Source organism: Stylophora pistillata, chromosome 14 (genome assembly GCF_964205215.1).
Source record: "Stylophora pistillata chromosome 14, jaStyPist1.2, whole genome shotgun sequence".
Lineage (NCBI taxonomy): Eukaryota > Metazoa > Cnidaria > Anthozoa > Scleractinia > Pocilloporidae > Stylophora > Stylophora pistillata.
Window position 1 is genome coordinate 19,603,707 of NC_142532.1, and position 18,728 is coordinate 19,622,434.

At 37.6% G+C, this 18,728-nt stretch overlaps 2 protein-coding genes across 2 annotated transcripts; both read right to left on the reverse strand.

Moving 5' to 3' along the window:
• Positions 1 to 808: 808 nt before the first annotated feature.
• On the reverse strand, positions 809 to 7,409 carry LOC111333341 (large ribosomal subunit protein uL5). The gene is made up of 5 exons (XM_022938888.2): positions 7,380 to 7,409; positions 6,153 to 6,306; positions 4,426 to 4,532; positions 3,347 to 3,589; positions 809 to 917 (listed from the first exon to the last, which is right to left on the reverse strand). Exons 1-5 carry the CDS (start codon positions 7,383 to 7,385, stop codon positions 879 to 881), a joined length of 549 nt encoding a protein of 182 aa, XP_022794623.1. The 5' UTR covers positions 7,386 to 7,409; the 3' UTR covers positions 809 to 878.
• Positions 7,410 to 8,448: 1,039 nt separating this feature from the next.
• On the reverse strand, positions 8,449 to 18,716 carry LOC111333354 (signal recognition particle subunit SRP54). The gene is made up of 17 exons (XM_022938901.2): positions 18,508 to 18,716; positions 16,514 to 16,605; positions 15,981 to 16,065; positions 14,996 to 15,100; positions 14,833 to 14,899; positions 14,067 to 14,124; positions 13,840 to 13,929; positions 13,531 to 13,591; positions 13,359 to 13,418; positions 13,137 to 13,225; positions 12,074 to 12,174; positions 11,388 to 11,474; positions 10,976 to 11,049; positions 10,479 to 10,587; positions 9,775 to 9,945; positions 9,167 to 9,262; positions 8,449 to 8,887 (listed from the first exon to the last, which is right to left on the reverse strand). Exons 1-17 carry the CDS (start codon positions 18,583 to 18,585, stop codon positions 8,808 to 8,810), a joined length of 1,503 nt encoding a protein of 500 aa, XP_022794636.2. The 5' UTR covers positions 18,586 to 18,716; the 3' UTR covers positions 8,449 to 8,807.
• Positions 18,717 to 18,728: the final 12 nt, after the last annotated feature.

Consider the following 18,728-nt stretch of genomic DNA (forward strand, 5'->3'; position numbering starts at 1 on the left):
TCATTTGACCTGTTCAAGCAGCTTTTCAGGCATGACTTTTACTCTAACACAAGCATACAAAGAAGATAGGTTCACAAAATGCATTCAAAGTAGGTCCCTTTTATAACATAGCTGGTAAATTCTTGTGATCAAATTTAATTTCACGAGTGTGCTTCATGTTCCCACAGTGCAACCTGATGTCATGCGTGCATACCTACTGAATCATAGCTGGGATAATTTAAATCACGACAACTGGTTTATACTATTAGTGTTGCTTTCATCAAGATATGAATCACTTCAGAAGTTTGGTGAGCACTCTAAAGGCTTAAATTGAGCAACTCTTGTGGATCTTTTGTGCACTCCAAACTTCCTATATGCTACCTACCTTGAGGAATACACACTTTCTGCATAAACCTATTGTTTAGTATTAGTATTCAACCACACAAAATGCGCTACTAATCAATACATAATATGTTCAAGTAGGCACACTTACACCTAGACTGCATGCTTGTGTCTTTAAATGAAAACCAACCTTAGATCCCATTGATGAAGGCACTAGACAGGAGTGGTGAAATGTTGGGTCTATGAATTGTAATTCCCCAGTTACACTCATTAAATCCTTAAACCAGAGTGGCACCAAATCAATTGCTCTGACGAAGGGCTAATGCTCGAAACGTCAGCTTTTTAACTCTTTACAGTGGCCAATATACAATTTCAACTTAGTTGATATTACTATAGCACCAAACCACATCGGATGTCCACCTGGTTGCTTTGTGAACTTTAATATACCAACCTTAAAATTTCTAAGAAAATCAAAACAACACCGAGACATAATTCATCCAGCATTTAATTGGGCATATTTGAAGGCAAAGAATTTACAAAAAAAGGAAACCACCACTTCACTTCTTCTTCTTGGGTGGCAACAGTATACCATCATACTGAAACAACAACAACAAAAAAATAAATAATGTTAGGGTTTATGATCTAAGCTGAAGTAGGGGGTAGAGGGTGGGGAGTGTGCAATTGATCTTGCAATTTGTCCAAGGGAAGGGTGGTCCTGAAAAGAGCCAACATTCATGACAGTGACTCAAGTTTTGACAGTCTGAACTTAAACGATCCATATCTCATTAGAGTAAAGTTAAGGTGTTTATCTGTCAAATTTTATATGTCGGGATTGTGAAAAGCAATTAGTTAGTTTTGTTGCAAGGTCATTTACCACAAGAGCCATTTCATGATTAGCATTTTCAACCTGGCAGAAATATATTTTGTTTAGGCAATACACCGAATCAAAATATGGCATCCAATTTGAATTGCCATTGTTGTGGACTTACTAGCTTCTCACACATGTGATAATCCTTTTGTGTTTCCACGTGAAGACGAGGCTAGTAAGTCCAAAACAATGGGAATTCAAATTGAACACCATATTTCAATTTGGTGAATTCTTTGACTACTTCAATGTTGTGAACAAGTCATTTGCAGGGTGCTGCTAGCTCGGAACAATTGTTGATATACATCTGTTCAAAGTACGTAAACCAGCTCGAGGAAGACAGTTGTTAACCCTTTCACTTCTGAGATATCAATTATAGTAAATAAATTCTCCTTACAGTCTGCCATACAAATCTTATGGCATTAGTTCAGAGATTTTGGTATTGGATCAACTAACTATCACCTAGTTTTTGTTTTTCTTTATTCTAAGTACTTGACTGCTCGATATTGTCCCAGCCGGACCAATACTCATGGTCTTAAAATAAGTAAGGAGAATTTGCTACCTTTCTATATACAAGAAATGGATAGATATTCTAGTCTTCTCGGATAAGGATGAATAAACCGTACGCCCCGTCTCCTGCAGGGTTAGGGGTAGGACACATTGATTTCCCACGCACGAGATTACTGTGTGGTGGATGCCCTCCCTTGGGTGGGATGGGTGGGTATTGGCCCTGAAAAGCCCCTATGGGGAGTAGTCAATTAACCTATGCATGTATGTATTAATACATAAGGAGAAATTCTGTCTTGGTCACTCATAGGAGTGAAGGGGAAGTAGTTGGTGCTGTGATCTCAAGATCACCAGAGGCAAAGCTGCATGAGCATTCTCAATCTGTTTCTGAAATTTCTGCAAGTGATTGTAAACCCTTTAACTCCCACGAGCAATTGACAAGTACCATAGTTTCTCAGTTATAAGACGCACCCCAAACTTAACAACTCAATCAAGCCAAGTTCTCAAACTGAAAATTACATGAAAATACTTGGTTATAAGATGCACCAAAAGGTGCCGTGGATCTGAGAAAGTTTCATGGTTGCTCTGGCGGTGAAAGCAAATGGTGAAAAACTCCCACCAAGAGTCATTATTCAAAGGTGTTCAACAGCTGAATATCAACATGCCACCAAGGATGCAAATTTCAGTGCACAGAAAAGGCTGGATGGACAAAGAAGGTAAGTCTTATCTCCACATTGTCTATTCAGAGACAGAACTTTTCAAGCAAGCGACACAAACACCATTCTAGGAATTTGAAATGTGGTTTGAATGATTGTTTTGTTGTCATGGATATCATGTTACCGAGCACGTGCTGTTAAGAATGTATGCAAATTTTTGTTTGTTTACTTTTCTATGGAGGTTGATTAGTGTTCTAAAAGCAGTATTCCTTCTTAATTAATAGGAATAAAGGATTGGGTTCTATGCAATCTTCGCTACACCTCAGACCAAAAAGCTCTGCTCGTGTGGGATTTGTTTCATGGCAATTTGACGAAGGCCACATAAGAAACGGTTCTTTCAGAACCACCACAACAGCTCTTTTCAGAGCCACCCCGGTTCTTTTCAGAACCACCAGATCTAAAAAAGTCAATGAACAACAATTAGTGCTCTTTTCATGTCTTTGTACCTGTAAGTTCTGCTAAAATATTGTGATCTCAAGATTTAGTTGCGCAAAAATACTTGACCATAAGATGCACCCAATTTCAGCACTAACTTTTCACCCGCAGACAGAATTTTCTTGAAAAAAACCGTGCGCCTTATAACCGAATAACTACGGTAACTTCTCCCTATAATATCCATACATTATTTCCAACAAGCGCTCGTGGAATAACTGTTTTATTAAAAACACCCCCAAGAAATTATTATTTTGTAAGAAACCGGATTTTTTAGCTTCCTTTTGATTTTAAGCTGACGCGTAAGTTACCATATTTGTAGATTATGGTATATTGGCTCATATACCATAATGGCTAAGCCAATAAAAAGTCTTGAATTGCATTATCCAGTGATCCAGTTTTTAATAATAACTGTTATTACCATTGTTGTTATTATCATCATAATTATTATTTTGTCTCAAAAATTGTTAATGGTACACTTAATATGCATATGGTCAGGTTTTACCTTCTGTTGAAACCACTTCATGGATTCATCCTTAGATATCAGATGCTTGTATCCCACACGGGATTGCTTCCTTTTTCGCTCAGCAACATTGAAACCAGGACGTCCCAACACTACATAGAAATCCATGCCATAAATCCCAATGCTTGGGTCATATTTAATTCCAAGATCAATATGTTCTTGGATTCCAAAACCGAAGTTTCCAGTTTTAGAGAAGTTATCCTTCGAAAGCTCATACTCACGAACCTATCGAAACAAAAACAAAAACCAGTGAATCTGAGTCTAGTAATGTATAAATCTGTACAAGAGCTTTTACTGCTCTCTGAGAATACAGGATATGATCACAGATCAAAGAAGTTCTAAATTTGTTGATTCTAGGATGCGTGTCATATATGAACTTTGTAATGGGCCTTGCTCACTATAGAGTCTCTGTGGCACAGTGGTAGAGCATCGGAGTACAGAATCCGAAGGTCTGAGGTTCGATTCCTCATGGGGACTTGGAACTTTTTTCTTTGTCTCATGCTCCTGACTAGATGAAAAACATCTTTCTATATGTCTTCACCAAGCTCAAAACTTACCATCTTTCTTATTGTTTACAAAATTGTCAAACAAATTCTCCTTGTCAGCACCAGCAGTAATGTTAAGAAAACAGTGTGGAGAATATGAAAACCAATGTAAAAGATAAATTAAGGTAACCCTCCACAATTTTGTCAGATTTCCTTGACAGTTTTCTATTACTTATTCAATCCTTTAACCTCTAAGAGTGACCAGCATCTAATTTCTCCTTACAATATCACCCTTGAATCACACATTAAGGTCACGAGAATAAAGGAAATGATCACCAACTAAAGAGACTTTTGATTGCTAAACAAATTCTCCTTGTCAGCACCTTAAGAAACATATGGAGAACAGTATGGAGAATATGCATACTGATGTTAGGGTGTAAAGGATTAATCCCCTGGGTGGAGAGAGGCATTGTAGGAGCAAAGTTTAATGTCCATGAACACTTCACAAAGACCCAGCCAAATGATTTCTTTAAGCATTCATTTATGACACTAAAAGAGAAGTAAGCCCATATTTACCTTCAAACCCTTCTCTAGGATTTCTTCAGCTTTGGCGCCTCGCACAGTGCAGTGTACAGCAATCTTCTCGTTACGACGAATGCCAAATGAACGCACAGTGTAGCGGGCTACGAAAAGAATTAGGCTTCTTAAAATATCTCACAGGGAAACTGTATGACATGGAAACAACTATTATGAAAAACTGACAATTGATGAACTCTATTTGCAATCCCTTTCTGCCAACAAAAGTGTAGTAAACATTGAAGGTTGACAAAGAGTGCATTTCAAACCCATTCAATTTGTATTTCGATAGACTGTTGTAAAAACAAAACCAGAGCAATAACAGCAGCCAATAAGAACAAAAATAAATATTACAAAGAACCATGTGGAACACACACAAACAGCCTCAAAAAGGGGAAAGTTTGATTTGGCTAAGTATCAGTTGCTTCAGGTTTTGCATCTAACTGGCTAAGGAAGAGTGAGAGGCATTCTTAAACTTTACCTCCCATGAGTGACCAAGACAGAATTTCTCCTTACAATATCAATACAACATCAAACAGAAAAAAAGGTAAGAATAAAAAAAAAATATGGCAGGGGAGGAGAGGGACTAATCCAATACCAAATTCTCAGGACTAAAATCATAAGAATTGTATAGCAGACAGTAGAGAGAATTACTAAAGAGATCTTGGGAGACTGAAGCAAAGAAGAGTGAGGAGAGTGAGGAAGAAAAGCAGAGTAAAACAAAGGAGAGTGAAGCAAGGCAAAGAAGCCAACAAATAGAACGCTTTCCCAGAGGTTTCATCAACATTTTCAGCAGGAGGGATACTGGTTTTCACAGGTGGGTAAAACTTTGTGAATTGAACTTCTTTAAAAGATTAACTTTCCTCCAGATCATCAAACCAGGTGGGCAAAACCATCCTCACAACTGGTCAATTTGCCTGGTGCCCAGGCCCTTAAACACAAAGGTGCGCTATATAAGGAAGTCTTCCCTGGGAAGACCAAGGCTCATTTGTCATTCACCGTTGACGTGTGTGGGTCAAATTTAAATACTGGTAGACGAAGAAAAGGAGCTAATGAGATATCTATTGTTTACTTCCACCAGCATGGTGGCATGAGGTAACGTGCGAACCACCTACTTCAATCTCAAATTTACTGCCACAAATAAAGACAGTTTCCATTGGAGAAAGGAAATGCAAATCTCAAAAATTCTTGTATTGTGATGAAGACATAAAACAATTTCGAGGAATGTGCCCGCTGTACACTGCTTTGGAGTAGCTGTAGCTCAAGCTGACTTGACTCTAAGAGTTCTACATCACATGACGGTTGATTGACAAATGGTCCGGTGGGACCTAAGGCTCCTTTTATAGCGTGCCTTCGTGTCTAATGAAACCCCTGCATTTCGATTGAATGTGATGAAACAAAACCCAAAGTATTCAAAACAGCCAATCATAGGAAGGAAAAATATCATATGCAGCCAATCAGAACTCAAAGCAAAAACAAGCAAACTATTTGAAGTACAGAAAAATGTAAGTGACCATGTTGCAATTAGTTTTAGTTTCAAATCTGATTGGTTGGGATAGTGACAAAAGTTTTCGGGACCAATCACATGACAAAGTAAAGGAAACACAAAGCTATCCTGGATCACATTCCATACTCAATTGAAAACTGATCTAAACAATAATACAATCCCACTTTATGTATGACATTACACTGAACATTACAACATTACAATGTGAACAATAAATTACCTTTGGAATAAACTGGCTGCTGCCCAGTCAACTGTTCAAGAACCTTTGCGGCTCTTGTTAGACGATCACCACTTTCACCAACACAGATGTTTAAGCACAGCTTTCGGATACGGAGGTCCCGCATGACATTTTGCTTCTGGGAATTTTCCCCCGACTGAGAAACAATGAGATGATAATGTTAACTACTGCGAATTTTTGCTGTAATGGTTTTGGTGCTTTTGTAGAATCTTTATGCAAGAAAGGGTGGAGAACTTAGCCTAGAAAAGTTTTAACTTTGCATCTTGATTTCCTTCACTGAGGCTATTTATAATGATCAGATATATAATAAATGTCATCACATTCATGACCTGCTTTAAAAAAATTACCAATTGTATTCTGTGTTGATCTCTTTAACTAACTCTTTATCTCCCAAGATCTTATTCTTAATTCTCCCCTCAAAGTGCTACTCATTTCCTTGTAGATTAGTTGCAAGAATTTGATGTCAGATAAAGGTACCTTCTACCTGATAAGTTTGAGTATTCTCATTACCTGTTTTCTGGATGGTGTGTAGATATTATTGGGAGAAGTTACACGTTCATTATGTTAATCTGAACTAATAATTCTCTTAATCACTCGGAGAAATTAAGCATAACATTTAACTATCTGCAATCAAAGTCATTAATTAATCTTTGTTCTTCATTCAATTTGGACTTGTACAAACCAAAAAACCAAATCTGGATTTGCTTGAAAAATACCTCGTTTGATCTACGTAAGATCGCACGCTGCAAAGGACAAAAGATTTGAAATGAAAAAGGCGGCAGAACTGCTTGCCTATGTCTAAACTCCAATTTCGGTGGGCCAGTTCCGATTCGCTAGTTACAGCTCGAACAATTTTCTTCTTTTCGAAGGAATCAAGGGAAAAAGGCGACTAAAGTTAACTTCTGTGTATTTTCAAAAGTGTTTTGTGGAAAATCAGTGACCTGTAAATTGGAAAAAATGTTTTAAATAGCACCACAATCCTGTCTATAAACACCGACAGGCTTGGCTCAAGAGGGATAATTCAACAGTTTTAATCACTACCGATTTATCACGAAGATCGCGATAAAGCTACTTGAAAATGCTTTAAGCCATGTCTGGAAGGTTAAAAGAAGCCCTAGATAAAAGAAATATAACAGAAATGGGTCGAGAAAACTAAAATTAAAGGGGTGAAATATACTTTTATTTGGCCACGTGAATCTTGGAACCTACCGCCATATTGCCCACAATAAAAGAGGGCGCTTGAGGCATCACGGGAAATGACGTAAACGCCAAGTAACGCCTGGCGATAATTGACTTCGCGCTTCTCTTCCGAGACTTTCTCAAAGTCGTTCGCTCGACTTGTGAGGAAATCTATTCTCTACCCCTTGTTTGAAAGATATTGCATTTGAAGAAACAAACGACAAACAGAAAAACAGAACTGGCTCACTTAGAGACAGCAAAAGATTCTTTTTTTTTATAAAGTGGTGCCAAAAGTAAGGCTATTTAAATGTAATGTTTCGTAGAAGAAAGTTTTAGGGCATTTCTTTTTACGAGCATTTCTGGCCGCTTCAATCTATCGGCAAAAATTCAAAAATCTTACTCCGGTTCAAGAATTCCTCTCTTGTAAGCTCTATGGCTACTGAGAAAAGTTATTCACTCTTAAGAGTGCTTCAATGAAAAGCCCTGATAATTTATAACGTAACATTGGAATCGAATTCGTCATATTTAAGTCGAAAAATTGTTTCTTGTTAACCGACTCGCTTCGAATTTTTTTTTTTGTTGTTGGCTGATGCGCCTTTCCGAATGTAAGCCCACCAAAAACCGAAAAATTCTTACGAAACACGTTTGACAATCCCACGGTTTATTCCTAGCTAACCTTCGATTTTTGGCTCTCAGTCGGCCAGGACAAATGCGAATGCCGGCTTGGTCGTTTCTTAAGTTTCCCCCCTCTTCGATCTGCTTCATAGACGAGGCTAATACACTACAAGTGAGTTTTATTCCAGTACGAAGGTTAACATAACTGTCTCCCAGTACTTTATTTTAATTCTCATAATCCATCTGTACATTGTAAATAAATGTAACTCAATCTAATCGGCACCTTATGCCTGAGAACATGGACAATTCTGGAGGAGAGAACTTATTCAACTACAGAGACTTCAAGTGTCCCAGTGTTAAAACTTGAATGAAGTAGAATGTAGTTTTTCACAGAAATAAGTGACAAATTCGTATTTCCTTGTTCATATAGAGGGCAATTCAATTGAGTGTCGCAAAACAAAAACAAAGTTATTACAACGGCTGATCAGAGCGATAACAGTTTAATCCTTTCACTACTTTAGTCACCAAAGAGAAATTTCTTTTCAAGTATCGATACATTTTCATCAGAAGGATGATGAGAAGAAAAAACAAATATCAGTCTAGGGTTGTTGCTTGATTTGACACCGAATTCTCTTAGCGAAAATTGTGTGAACTGTATCGCAAACAGTGCTGAGAATTTGATTTTCGATCTCGGGAGTGAAAAGGTTAAATTCATTAATACAAAGCTCTAGGTTGCTGTGGTTGGTTAAAACGACTAGCTAGTGTGACGTATAATATGTTATTTGAAACGCAACATAACTTTTAAAAATAATTGTTGTCTCATTTGGGCTGGTTGACTATTGGCTATTTTCTTGATCCACTTGCATGGGAGGCCGCGCCTTGTTGAAACTGACGCATCATGGACTGGAGGCCTTGAGTTCCCCCTGAAAATGAGATCGAATGGTCAGCTGAGGCAACAAAAGGGAAAACGCCATAACTTTATTTACCATACAATTAAGGGATAGCGTGATCTTGGACCTAAAATGACAAACATCGAGTTCATAAAAATGCTTCTTTTTCTTTTGTGTTTTATTTCTTACAGAGCTACGATAACACAATGGTCAAAATCCACGGAACTCCCACAAGAGAGTTTTACTGCAAAAAAATGTCTTAGTACATAGACAATTTCCAAGAATTTCTCGTTGACCTCACTAAACACTCACCCATTTGTTGAAGTACCCTGGGATCCATCATCTTAGCCATCTGTTGATTGAGTTTGGCCATCTGCGACGGATTCACATTCTTGCTCATGTCACCTCCTGAAATGCAAAAAACACAGGATGGGGGGGGGGGGGGGAGGATAAGGTGACGTTAGTTTCTGTTACAAGAAAGCCACTTCCGCTTTGGCTTAACTTGAGTATGCACCCTTATAAGTTCAAGAAAAATATGTAGCACGGTTTTCGATTAAGTTGACCCTTTTACTCCCAAGATACCCTTTATTATATTTCTTACCGTCTGCCACACAATTCTTATGATGTTAGTACAAAGAATTTGGTATTGAATCAACTAAAAATCCCCTGTTTGATATTTTTCTCTATTCTTGTTTCTTGTTTGTTTGATGTTGTATTAATGTTGTAAGGAGAAATTCTGTCTTGGTTACTCTCTGAAGTAAGACGGTTATCAAAGGAACCAATCAAAACAGAGGATATATCCCAAGGAGCCAATGAGAACTAAAAGGAAGTGAAATGAACTTTTTCAAGCGCGGGAAAACGCGCACATCACAAAATTGACGAGGCAAAGCAGTTTATTTTCGTAAAAAGGGTGAAGTTACCTTTAAATAAGCCCTTTATTCCTCCCATTTTCTTCACCATTGCAGCAAATTTGGTGTATTGTGACAAAAGCTCTTGCACCTCTCGGACAGACACGCCGCTTCCACGTGCTACCCGCGTGGAACGTCCCGGTTGGCGGGAAAACAGCTTTGCACCATTGGGACTATCTAGTTCTGAAACGAATAAAACTCGTCGTGTTTTTACACGTAAATTGGCAGATCGCATCGTATAACCCTACTTGATACTATCACACGTGCGTTTTGAAATTGATAGTAGCTTTTCTGTTTGTGGCCAAACCTAACCAGCGTGGTAATTTTTTTAATTTCTTGTTCAGCAGTAATTTTTCTTAGGTCTCTTTCACGGCCATTCTTCGGGATGTCACGTAAGAAGCGTTGCATGACACCCCTAACGAGACTACCCTTCCTCAGGCAAAATAAATACAGACCCATGCCCCTGGCAGAATAAGAAACGATCCCCAGGAGCTTAAACTTAGCCCTTAACCCCTAAAAGTGACTGGCATCTAATTTCTCCTTACAATATCACCCCTGAATCACACGTGAAGTCATAAGAATGATAAAAATGATCAACAACTACAGAAACTCTTGATTAATAAGCAAATTCTCCTTGTCAGCCTCTAAGGAAATATAAAGAGAACAGTATGGAGAAAATGTATACTGATATTAAGGTGCAGTACCTGACATCTTACCTTCATCATTCATGCTGTCCATAATTGTCATTAGCTTCTTTAATCTCGCCATTGACTCCTGTTCATTTCCTTTAGATAAGAAGTCATTACTGAACCCGGGTATCATACCCTTAAAAAACAAACAAACAAACGAAAAATTAATAGAAGAATTTCAGTCATTGTACAAGTTAAATTCAGAAAAAGAGTCAGATTTAATTTGATCAGTTTTAACAACTAAAACAGCTTGGGTTCTGTCTCCTTTGTTCTACTGCCTCCCTGCTGTTGTTCAAACCCTCTCACTCCCAAGCTCTCCCAAGCTCTCATTGGCAATTCTCCTAGCCCTCTGCCATACAGTTTTTATGATGTTAGTTTGGAGAATTTTGTATTGGATCAACCTAAAATCCCTTATTGATATTAGTTTTTCTTTGTTCTCATCACCTGTCTGCTTGCTATTGTATTGAAATTGTTGGGAGAAATTCTGTCTTGGTCACTCATGAGAGTATCGGAAAGCTACTCACCATGATTTGGCCAAATGGCCCCATCTTCATGATGTTCTGGAACTGTTCATACATATCTCGCAAACTAAAAACGCCTACATAAAAAAAAGACCAGATCATGTAAGGTGCCACTAAAATCCATTACTCTGAATAGTGACTCATTTCCTTGAAAACCTGGAATATAGAAAAATACACTCCACTATCTGTTATATCTTTCACTCGCAAGATCTTTTTAGGAATTCTCCTAGCTGTCTGCCATACAATTCTTATCATGTAAGTTTGAATAGTTTGGTATCAATTGGATCAACTAAAAATCCCCTTGTTGATATTTTTCTTTATTCTCATTACTTGTCTGTTTGATATTGTATTGATATTGTAAGAAGAAATTCTGTCTTGGTCACTCTTGGAAGTGAAAGGGTTAATGACTTCTCACCATGTTTGAGTTTGTCAATAAGTTCTTCATTGTCCTCTAGTTTCAGTTCATTGACTTTATCAATCAGTCCTTCGATGTCTCCCATTCCTAAAGAAGACACAAGAAAGCAGAACTCAGTTTGCATTAGTCTACAGGGCTGGACACTAGCTTTTCAACTTACTAGCCAAGTGGCTAGTGACATCTTAGATGTTTTTAGATGTTACGACAATTTCAGTCTGTTTATACAAGCCAAACTGGCCGGTGGAAATTGAAAACCACTAGCCAAAACTGAATTTCTACTAGTCTGTGGCTAGTGGGCTACCATTAGTGTCGAGCCCTGGTCTACTTTTAAATACACTCAGAGCTCACAGCTTGACACTAACAGTAGCCAACTAGCAACAGACTAGTAGAAATTCAGTTTTGACTGATGGTTTTCAATTTCCACTATACAGTTTGGCTAGTAAACAAACAAATTGTTGTAACATCTAAGATATCACTAGTTACTTGGCTAGTAAGTTGAAAAGTTAGTGTTGAGCCCTGCCTGTTTGCTGGAAAATGTATGGATAATATAAGAAAATTTACAGGTTTATTAATTTTGGGAGAAAAAGGGTTAAGGTAAATGACAAAGTACTTGGTCTTTATAGAATTCCAACCCAATTATAAGGAGTTCCAACTGTCATTATAGAGAAGTCTGTAAATAAACCTACCCAACAGTTTACTAATAAATGGTCTGGTCTTGAAAGGTTCAAAATCATCAATGTGTTCTCCTGTACCAATGAAGATTATAGGACTCTTGGTGGCAGCCACTCTGTGAATACAAAAAACTGTAATTTATATCAAACAAAACTGGATGGGGAGTTCAGAAAAAAATGTGGGAATATGAATTTTGAGACAATTGATGGTGATTTTAATAAAGTAGTTGTGAGAACATAGGGTACTCCTGAACTAAATTGTTAGTAGTATTTTTTTTCAAATCACAATAACTGATGTTCAGACACACAGCCAGAATGACATTATTAGAGTCATGACAGAGTCACAGTCAGAAGTGTTTTTTTTGTAAGTGTATAGTTGAACCTCTCCACAACTGCCATCTTGAAGACAGATGAAAGTAGCAGTTGTGGAGAGGTGGTCATTGTAAAGAGGTGGCCCTTAGTGGAGGTTTGACTTTAGTTAATAATAGTGGTAATAAATCAAGCCAAGAAACAATCCTTACAGTTGGACTGCAGTCTTAACAATTGCCTCCCTGATATTATTTGGGCGCTGCTGCTAGTATCAGGTAGCCACCAGTTCGAATCTTGTCTAAGCCTGAATTTTTTCAGGGTTCTTTCCAACAATTGCTAAAGTTGGAATCCACCTGCCAAGATTATTTCTTTGCTTGATTTTCAACTAGTAAGTAAGTAAGGTAAGTAAGTAAGTAAGTAAGTCAACTTTATTTAAAGAAGGTGTACACATAACACCTTACACTGACAAACCAGTGGCCCTCAAAACTAGGGATTAGTAAGTAATACATGCAAATCTAGAATTAAAAATTGGAACTAGCCTAACAAAGTAACTATTAGAAACAGATATAAACAGAATATATAGAATAAAACATATAATACAATATGGCCTCAAAAGAATGAGCTTCATTCTTTACAAGTTTTTGCTGATAACAAAGGGAAAGAAGTAGTAGCAGTTTGAAAAAATAACCTTTGACTCTTGAAGGGAAGGTAAACCCTCAATTGAAGCTAAAAGTTTCAATGAAGACAGACTATGACTAGTAATACTTACGCACTCAATGCCCCACCACCTTTAGCGTGACCGTCTAATTTGGTTACAATAACTGAAGCAACATCAACTTTCTCTTTGAATGCCTTTGCCTGAAAGAGGTAAATATTAAAAAAATTGAAGTGAACCACCTTTAAGGGCTGCAGCTGCAATAAATTATACGCTGAAAGAAATTCAGATGAACAAGGGTAAATTATAAACTGCAGGCTGATTTATCCTGTTTACCTGTGCCTCGCAAGCCTGTCCAATTGTGGCGTCCATTACAAATATTACATTGTCTGGGTCCTGTGTGCAAAAAGAATAAAAAAAATTAATTGGTCATAGAAATTAAACTGTCCAAAAAACAACAACAACAATGATTAGTTCTGAAGATGAGCACAGTGAAGTGAGCACTTACAACAGCATTAGAAACTTGAAGCATTTCCTCAAAAAGTGATTCTTCTTGTTTGTGTCTTCCACTGAACAAAAAAATTGTAAAATAAACTTAATAACCATCACTCATAATTGGCGAGTTCTTGGAGTAGCAGAAAGTGCAGCCTTGCATTTATAGATTCTTCTCTGCTTGCTCCCATACTTCTGCCTCCAATTCACATTCTTAGCTGAATTTTGTTTATTATATTATACAGTTTTCTCTCCAATGACAAATTATAAAAAACAAAGTTACTTCTTTTATCAAAGACGGATCATGTTAAGTACACAAACTTACCTTGTGTCTACAATGATTATCTCAAAGTTTTCTTGTTTGAATTTGTCGACACCTTCCTGAGCTATTACAACAGGGTCCATTTCGGTGTAACTTAAAAAAAAAAAAAAACAACAACAACAAATGATAATATTATAATGGAATCAAGGTAAAATAATTTTTCCTCATAGACTGAAAATATGTATTGGGAGCTACCTCCAATAAACTTAACGTGACTCGACTGTTCTTACCTCCCATAAAATGGTATTCTTGCTTTAGTAGCATTCTGTTTGAGTTGGTCAAAAGCACCTGGGAAAAGAAAATTAGACCCATTTACTTACTGGTAATATAAGAGGCCTTGGCGAACACAGAGCAACTGTACAGCCCCAGTTCTTCTTAACCCTTTAGCTCCCAGAAGTGATTAACATGTAACTTCTCCTTGCAATTCCAAGAAGTTATCTTGTAAGGGGGTTGTGAGAAAAGAAAAGCTAATCAGTAAGAGGGCGTTACTTTTTAATAGGACCAAATTCTCCTGTCTAATTCACAAGGTATAGTATGGCAATGAGTCACAAGAATTACTAGATGGATCTTAAGAGTTAAGAGGGGGTTAAGGACGTACTTCTAAATAAGATACTCTGTCATCCTTGATAAATGGGATTGTGCACATTTTCATTTATTAAGGCACTGTGCTGAATTTTGAGTTTCTTTGTTGCTGTTTGTCTTGCTTATCCCTTTTCACTCCCTGTGGAGCAGAGGTCCAAGGAAACCTCACACCATCTCCTGCTTCCTCTGGTTTCTGTAAGCAGTTTAATCCACTTAGTGGGTGATTAGCCATCCAAGCTTCACCAGAGCCCTGTTGGCCAGGTGTTTCTGGGTTCTGAGCAGGCCTTCAAAGCGGCCTGGGGGGAACAAGCCCCCCACTATACTTCGCCCTGCACAGCAATCCCCTACGTACCTGTTTCTGGCTACCGTGACAAGGACGAGGGGTTGGACTTTGGTAGCCACTGTTTGTCTTACCTGCACGAAATGTGTCTGCACAGATTAAGCAAGTCTTCCATCCCTTGCGCTGATAATAGTATGCTAGCTGTAATAAAAGTAAAAACAGAATACAATGAACTTTACTGTGCAAATGAGAGCCAATTTAAAACTTGATGAATATATATGAATAATGAAAACCAACCTTGCTGCATGTTGTGGTCTTTCCACTCCCTTGCAGACCAACAAACATGATTACATTTTGCTTTCCCTTGCTTGGATTCCACTGTTTAACACCAGGGTCAACAAGCTGTTCACAGGCAGACATAACAATGTTTACCTTCTAACTATGGTTTATTGTTAACTATTTCAAAGAGCTAGGGAGCTTAAGTGCTTTTGAAAGGCAACGATGTTCACCTTGTTCTTTAGCTAAGGAAGGCTATGAAGTGTTAAAAGTTATAAGATGCACATGCAGAGTAGTTGTTCTAGATGTTTTCATCCTGAGTTTTGTCACAATCTTGTTGCCATCACCATTAAAGTTTTCTTTAACCATTTAAAAGTGACCAGCATCTAATTTCTCCTTACAGCAATACTTAGTTCTTAGTAACCGAGCGGGAGATCTGTATGGGAGAATCTTGACCAAGGTCGCCAGTACAGACCGAATGCAGTGAGGTCTGTACCAGCAATTGAGGTCGGTTAATAAGATGTTTATTATATGGCTGTCTTAAATGCCAATTTTTTATATTCTTTGTACCTTTTTTTTCTAGACTAGTCTAGATGCTGGTCTGGATGGGAAAATCTAGACCACTTTCAATATTGATTTCAGCCAATCAAATTCGTGAATTCGGTAGTTCCCAGTCCTTGTGAGACACAGCCATATAATAATGCTGAATAATTCATTAACTGAATCATTCTTTAAGACCATGAGAAAAAAGAGAAAAGATCACCAACCTAAGAAGCTTTGATTTTTAAAAACAAATTCTCCTTGTTAATACAAAAGGTAATGTATGGAGAAATGTGTGGAAGAATGTGGATGCTGATGTTAGACTGTAAAGGGTTAACTTGCAACTACCGGTAACAGTTTTTGGCAAGCCTTGTCTTCTAAAAAAATCAAACAAGCAAACACAACAAAAAGCAACAAACTTTTCTACGAAGAAAGAAAAAGTACACAAAGATGAATTGTTACTGACCTTGCACAGTTCCTGGAACACAGCATGTTGAATCATCCTTCTTTTATTTAAACCACCAGCCATGTCGTCAAAATCAATGGCAGATCTGAATGAGGAACACAGGTTAGAGATATAATTTACATTTACTGGTACAATATTATAATTGTAGTTAACACTTTTTGAATAGTAATCAAAAATTATAACAAAATTCTCAAACATGATTGGTTATTACCAGCCTGATTTGAGCACTAATTGCTTGTAATTGGACAGTGTATGTGTCATGTTTATGCAATTGCACAGCAAGCCTCCTGTGCATTCCTTGTTGCTGTAAATTTTGCCAAGTGTTGTTTTCTTAAAATGAAAATGACAAACTGACAGCAAAGATTATTTCTTAAATTTTGATTAATTGGTAACAGAACTTTGTGTAGTCCAATTCAAAAAATGGATTCCCACTTTGTTGTCCTTGGATTTCATTAATCTACTATTATTACAGATTGAATTAGACTCTTCTAAGTCCTATGACCAGAACTAATTTGGTGAGGAATTCACTTTACCTGACATTTTCTCTGAGTTTCTTTACAAGTTTGATATTGACATCTGCTTCAAGTAAAGCAGCGCAGATCTCTTTAAGCATAGCACCAAGGACCTGATGCAAACAAAACATCAATTATTTTTAATCTATACTAAAACTACAAACCCTCTGATCTGGTTACCACGAGGGACCAAGACTTAATTTCTCCTTACAATATCAATGTGATATCAAGCAGAGGAGTAACAAGAAAAAAGAAAAATATCAACCAGGGGATTGGTATTTATGAAAGGGTTACAACCCCCTCCTGGTTAGCTCAATTGGTAGAGTGCCGGACTGTTGTGCGGGAGGTTGAGGGTTCAAGCCCCGTCCGGACCAACACTCAAGGTCTTAAAATAACTGAGGAGAATGTGCTACCTTTCTATAATATCAAGAAATGGATAGATATTCTAGTCTTCTTGGATAAGGACGAATAAACTGTAGGCCCCGTCTCCTGCAGGGTTAGGGGTAGGAGATGTCAATTCAGGGCTGCAAACAACAGCCGGTCAATGGACAATGTCCGGTCAAAATTGGGTACTGACTGGACAAATCCTTGGTTTGCCGAACATCTTGTCCAGTCCTTTACCGACTCGTTCAAAGAAATTTTAATTTTTAACTGTTTGATAATCACAAGGGACAAAGTCATGTTTCCAAAAGAAAAAAAAAACCAATATAAAAGTGGACAAATTAGTGGTCGAGAAATTCCCGGCAGTCGCAAATTTCCGCGATGTCATCAAGTCCTGTCGCGACCGCAAATCATCGTGTCTTCCGTAATTTTATTTACTTTATTTAAGTGTTCCCAGTTAGTAGAGGGTTTTACCTTTGGCTAGATACCATCATTTACTCTTAAATACAGTGATTGATTGTTTGATTGATTGAATGATCAGAAAGCACCCTCATGAAGATTAATCTTGCTGCATCGAGAATAATCCAAGTAGCATTTGTTGCAAAGTGCAAAAAGCGAGCAAAAGGCCCAAAACCTGGAGAATCCGACCACTCTTTTACTCTCACAAAAATTCCCAACTGTAACTTTAAAAAAAAGGGCTCTGAGTGTAATATTTAATTATTAGTGATTTTGCCAGATGTAAAGTAAAACGGACAATTGCAGTTGTATCTTTCGTAACCGTTCCACGTACTCAATGAGAGGCTGCTTCTGCAGTTAAGAGTAGTAAAATTATTGACTTGTAATTTGTATTGCCAGACCGACTTGGATTCAGTTGTTTTTTAGTTGTAAAAGGATTACTGTGTAATCTGGGTTCACTATCGCAAGAGTTTCGACTGTTAAAATTTGACCGGCCAAAAACGGGTAGTGTCCGAGCAAAAGCATGTTTGACCAGACAACGTGACCAGTGACTGCCCATTAGTTATTTGCAGCCTTGATTTCCCACACACGAGATAACTGCGTGGTGGATGTCCTTCCCTGGGATGGGATGGGTGGGTATATCTGCCGAGGTGGGCTGTATTGCCCTTTGCAGATTAAAACATTGACATAATTAAATTGTGATGGTCAAGACTAAGTTAACACATACACACATCATAACCTAAACATCACAGCCTAAATATCTATTTGTGCTTATGACTGATTTCCTCCTTTACAAACTTGGACTGGTACAAGTGAAGCAAAAAATTTTCAATCTAATGCAGGTATGCACTAAGGATTTAGACTTACACTTCCTTAAATAAGTTTGTATTTTCCTATGCCTTACAACAGAATTGACTCAAGAAGTTCTTTTCAAATTCTTCGTTAATTTCGAACTAAACCACACACATATATATGGTGCAATTCAAAAATATAAGATACAACTTCTATATATGGTGATTTTATCAATTTTGTCCTGCAGATCTTCGTGGGAGTTATGTGAAAATCTGCTTTTGGGATGGAAATTGACTAATAATACCAAAACAAGAGAAAATTCAAATAATGAACAAGAAGTGAACGGTTACATGTGAGAGCATTATCGGGGTATAAACTTCTCTCACCTCTTCATTGATGATGGTTGCATTACTCAAGGAGCGGAGTGCTGTGGTGATTTTCCGTCCTAAATCCGCGAGAACCATTTTTAAGAAATATACTATCCAACTGTGCGTTTTTTTTTTAAATTAAATAGATATAAGAACGTGAGATTAGGCCCAATTTGAAACTATAATAAATCCGTGAAGGTCGCCATGTTTTTGTTCCTTGTGTATTCTCCAGTACAGCG

Bases quoted from the DNA above. Each gene is read 5' to 3' on its own strand.
- LOC111333341 (XM_022938888.2), bottom strand. The intron at 4,533-6,152 runs GTAATTTATTGT...TTCTTTTCGTAG, and splicing joins GCAGCCAGTTTATTCCAAAG to CCCGCTACACTGTGCGTTCA. The intron at 3,590-4,425 runs GTAAATATGGGC...TTGTTTCGATAG, and splicing joins TCCTAGAGAAGGGTTTGAAG to GTTCGTGAGTATGAGCTTTC.
- LOC111333354 (XM_022938901.2), bottom strand. From the start codon at position 18,585: ATGGTTCTCGCGGATTTAGGACGGAAAATCACCACAGCACTCCGCTCC. The intron at 13,592-13,839 runs GTAAGTTTGTGT...TTTTTTGTTCAG, and splicing joins ATAATCATTGTAGACACAAG to TGGAAGACACAAACAAGAAG. The intron at 10,588-10,975 runs GTGAGTAGCTTT...TTGTTTTTTAAG, and splicing joins GGCCATTTGGCCAAATCATG to GGTATGATACCCGGGTTCAG.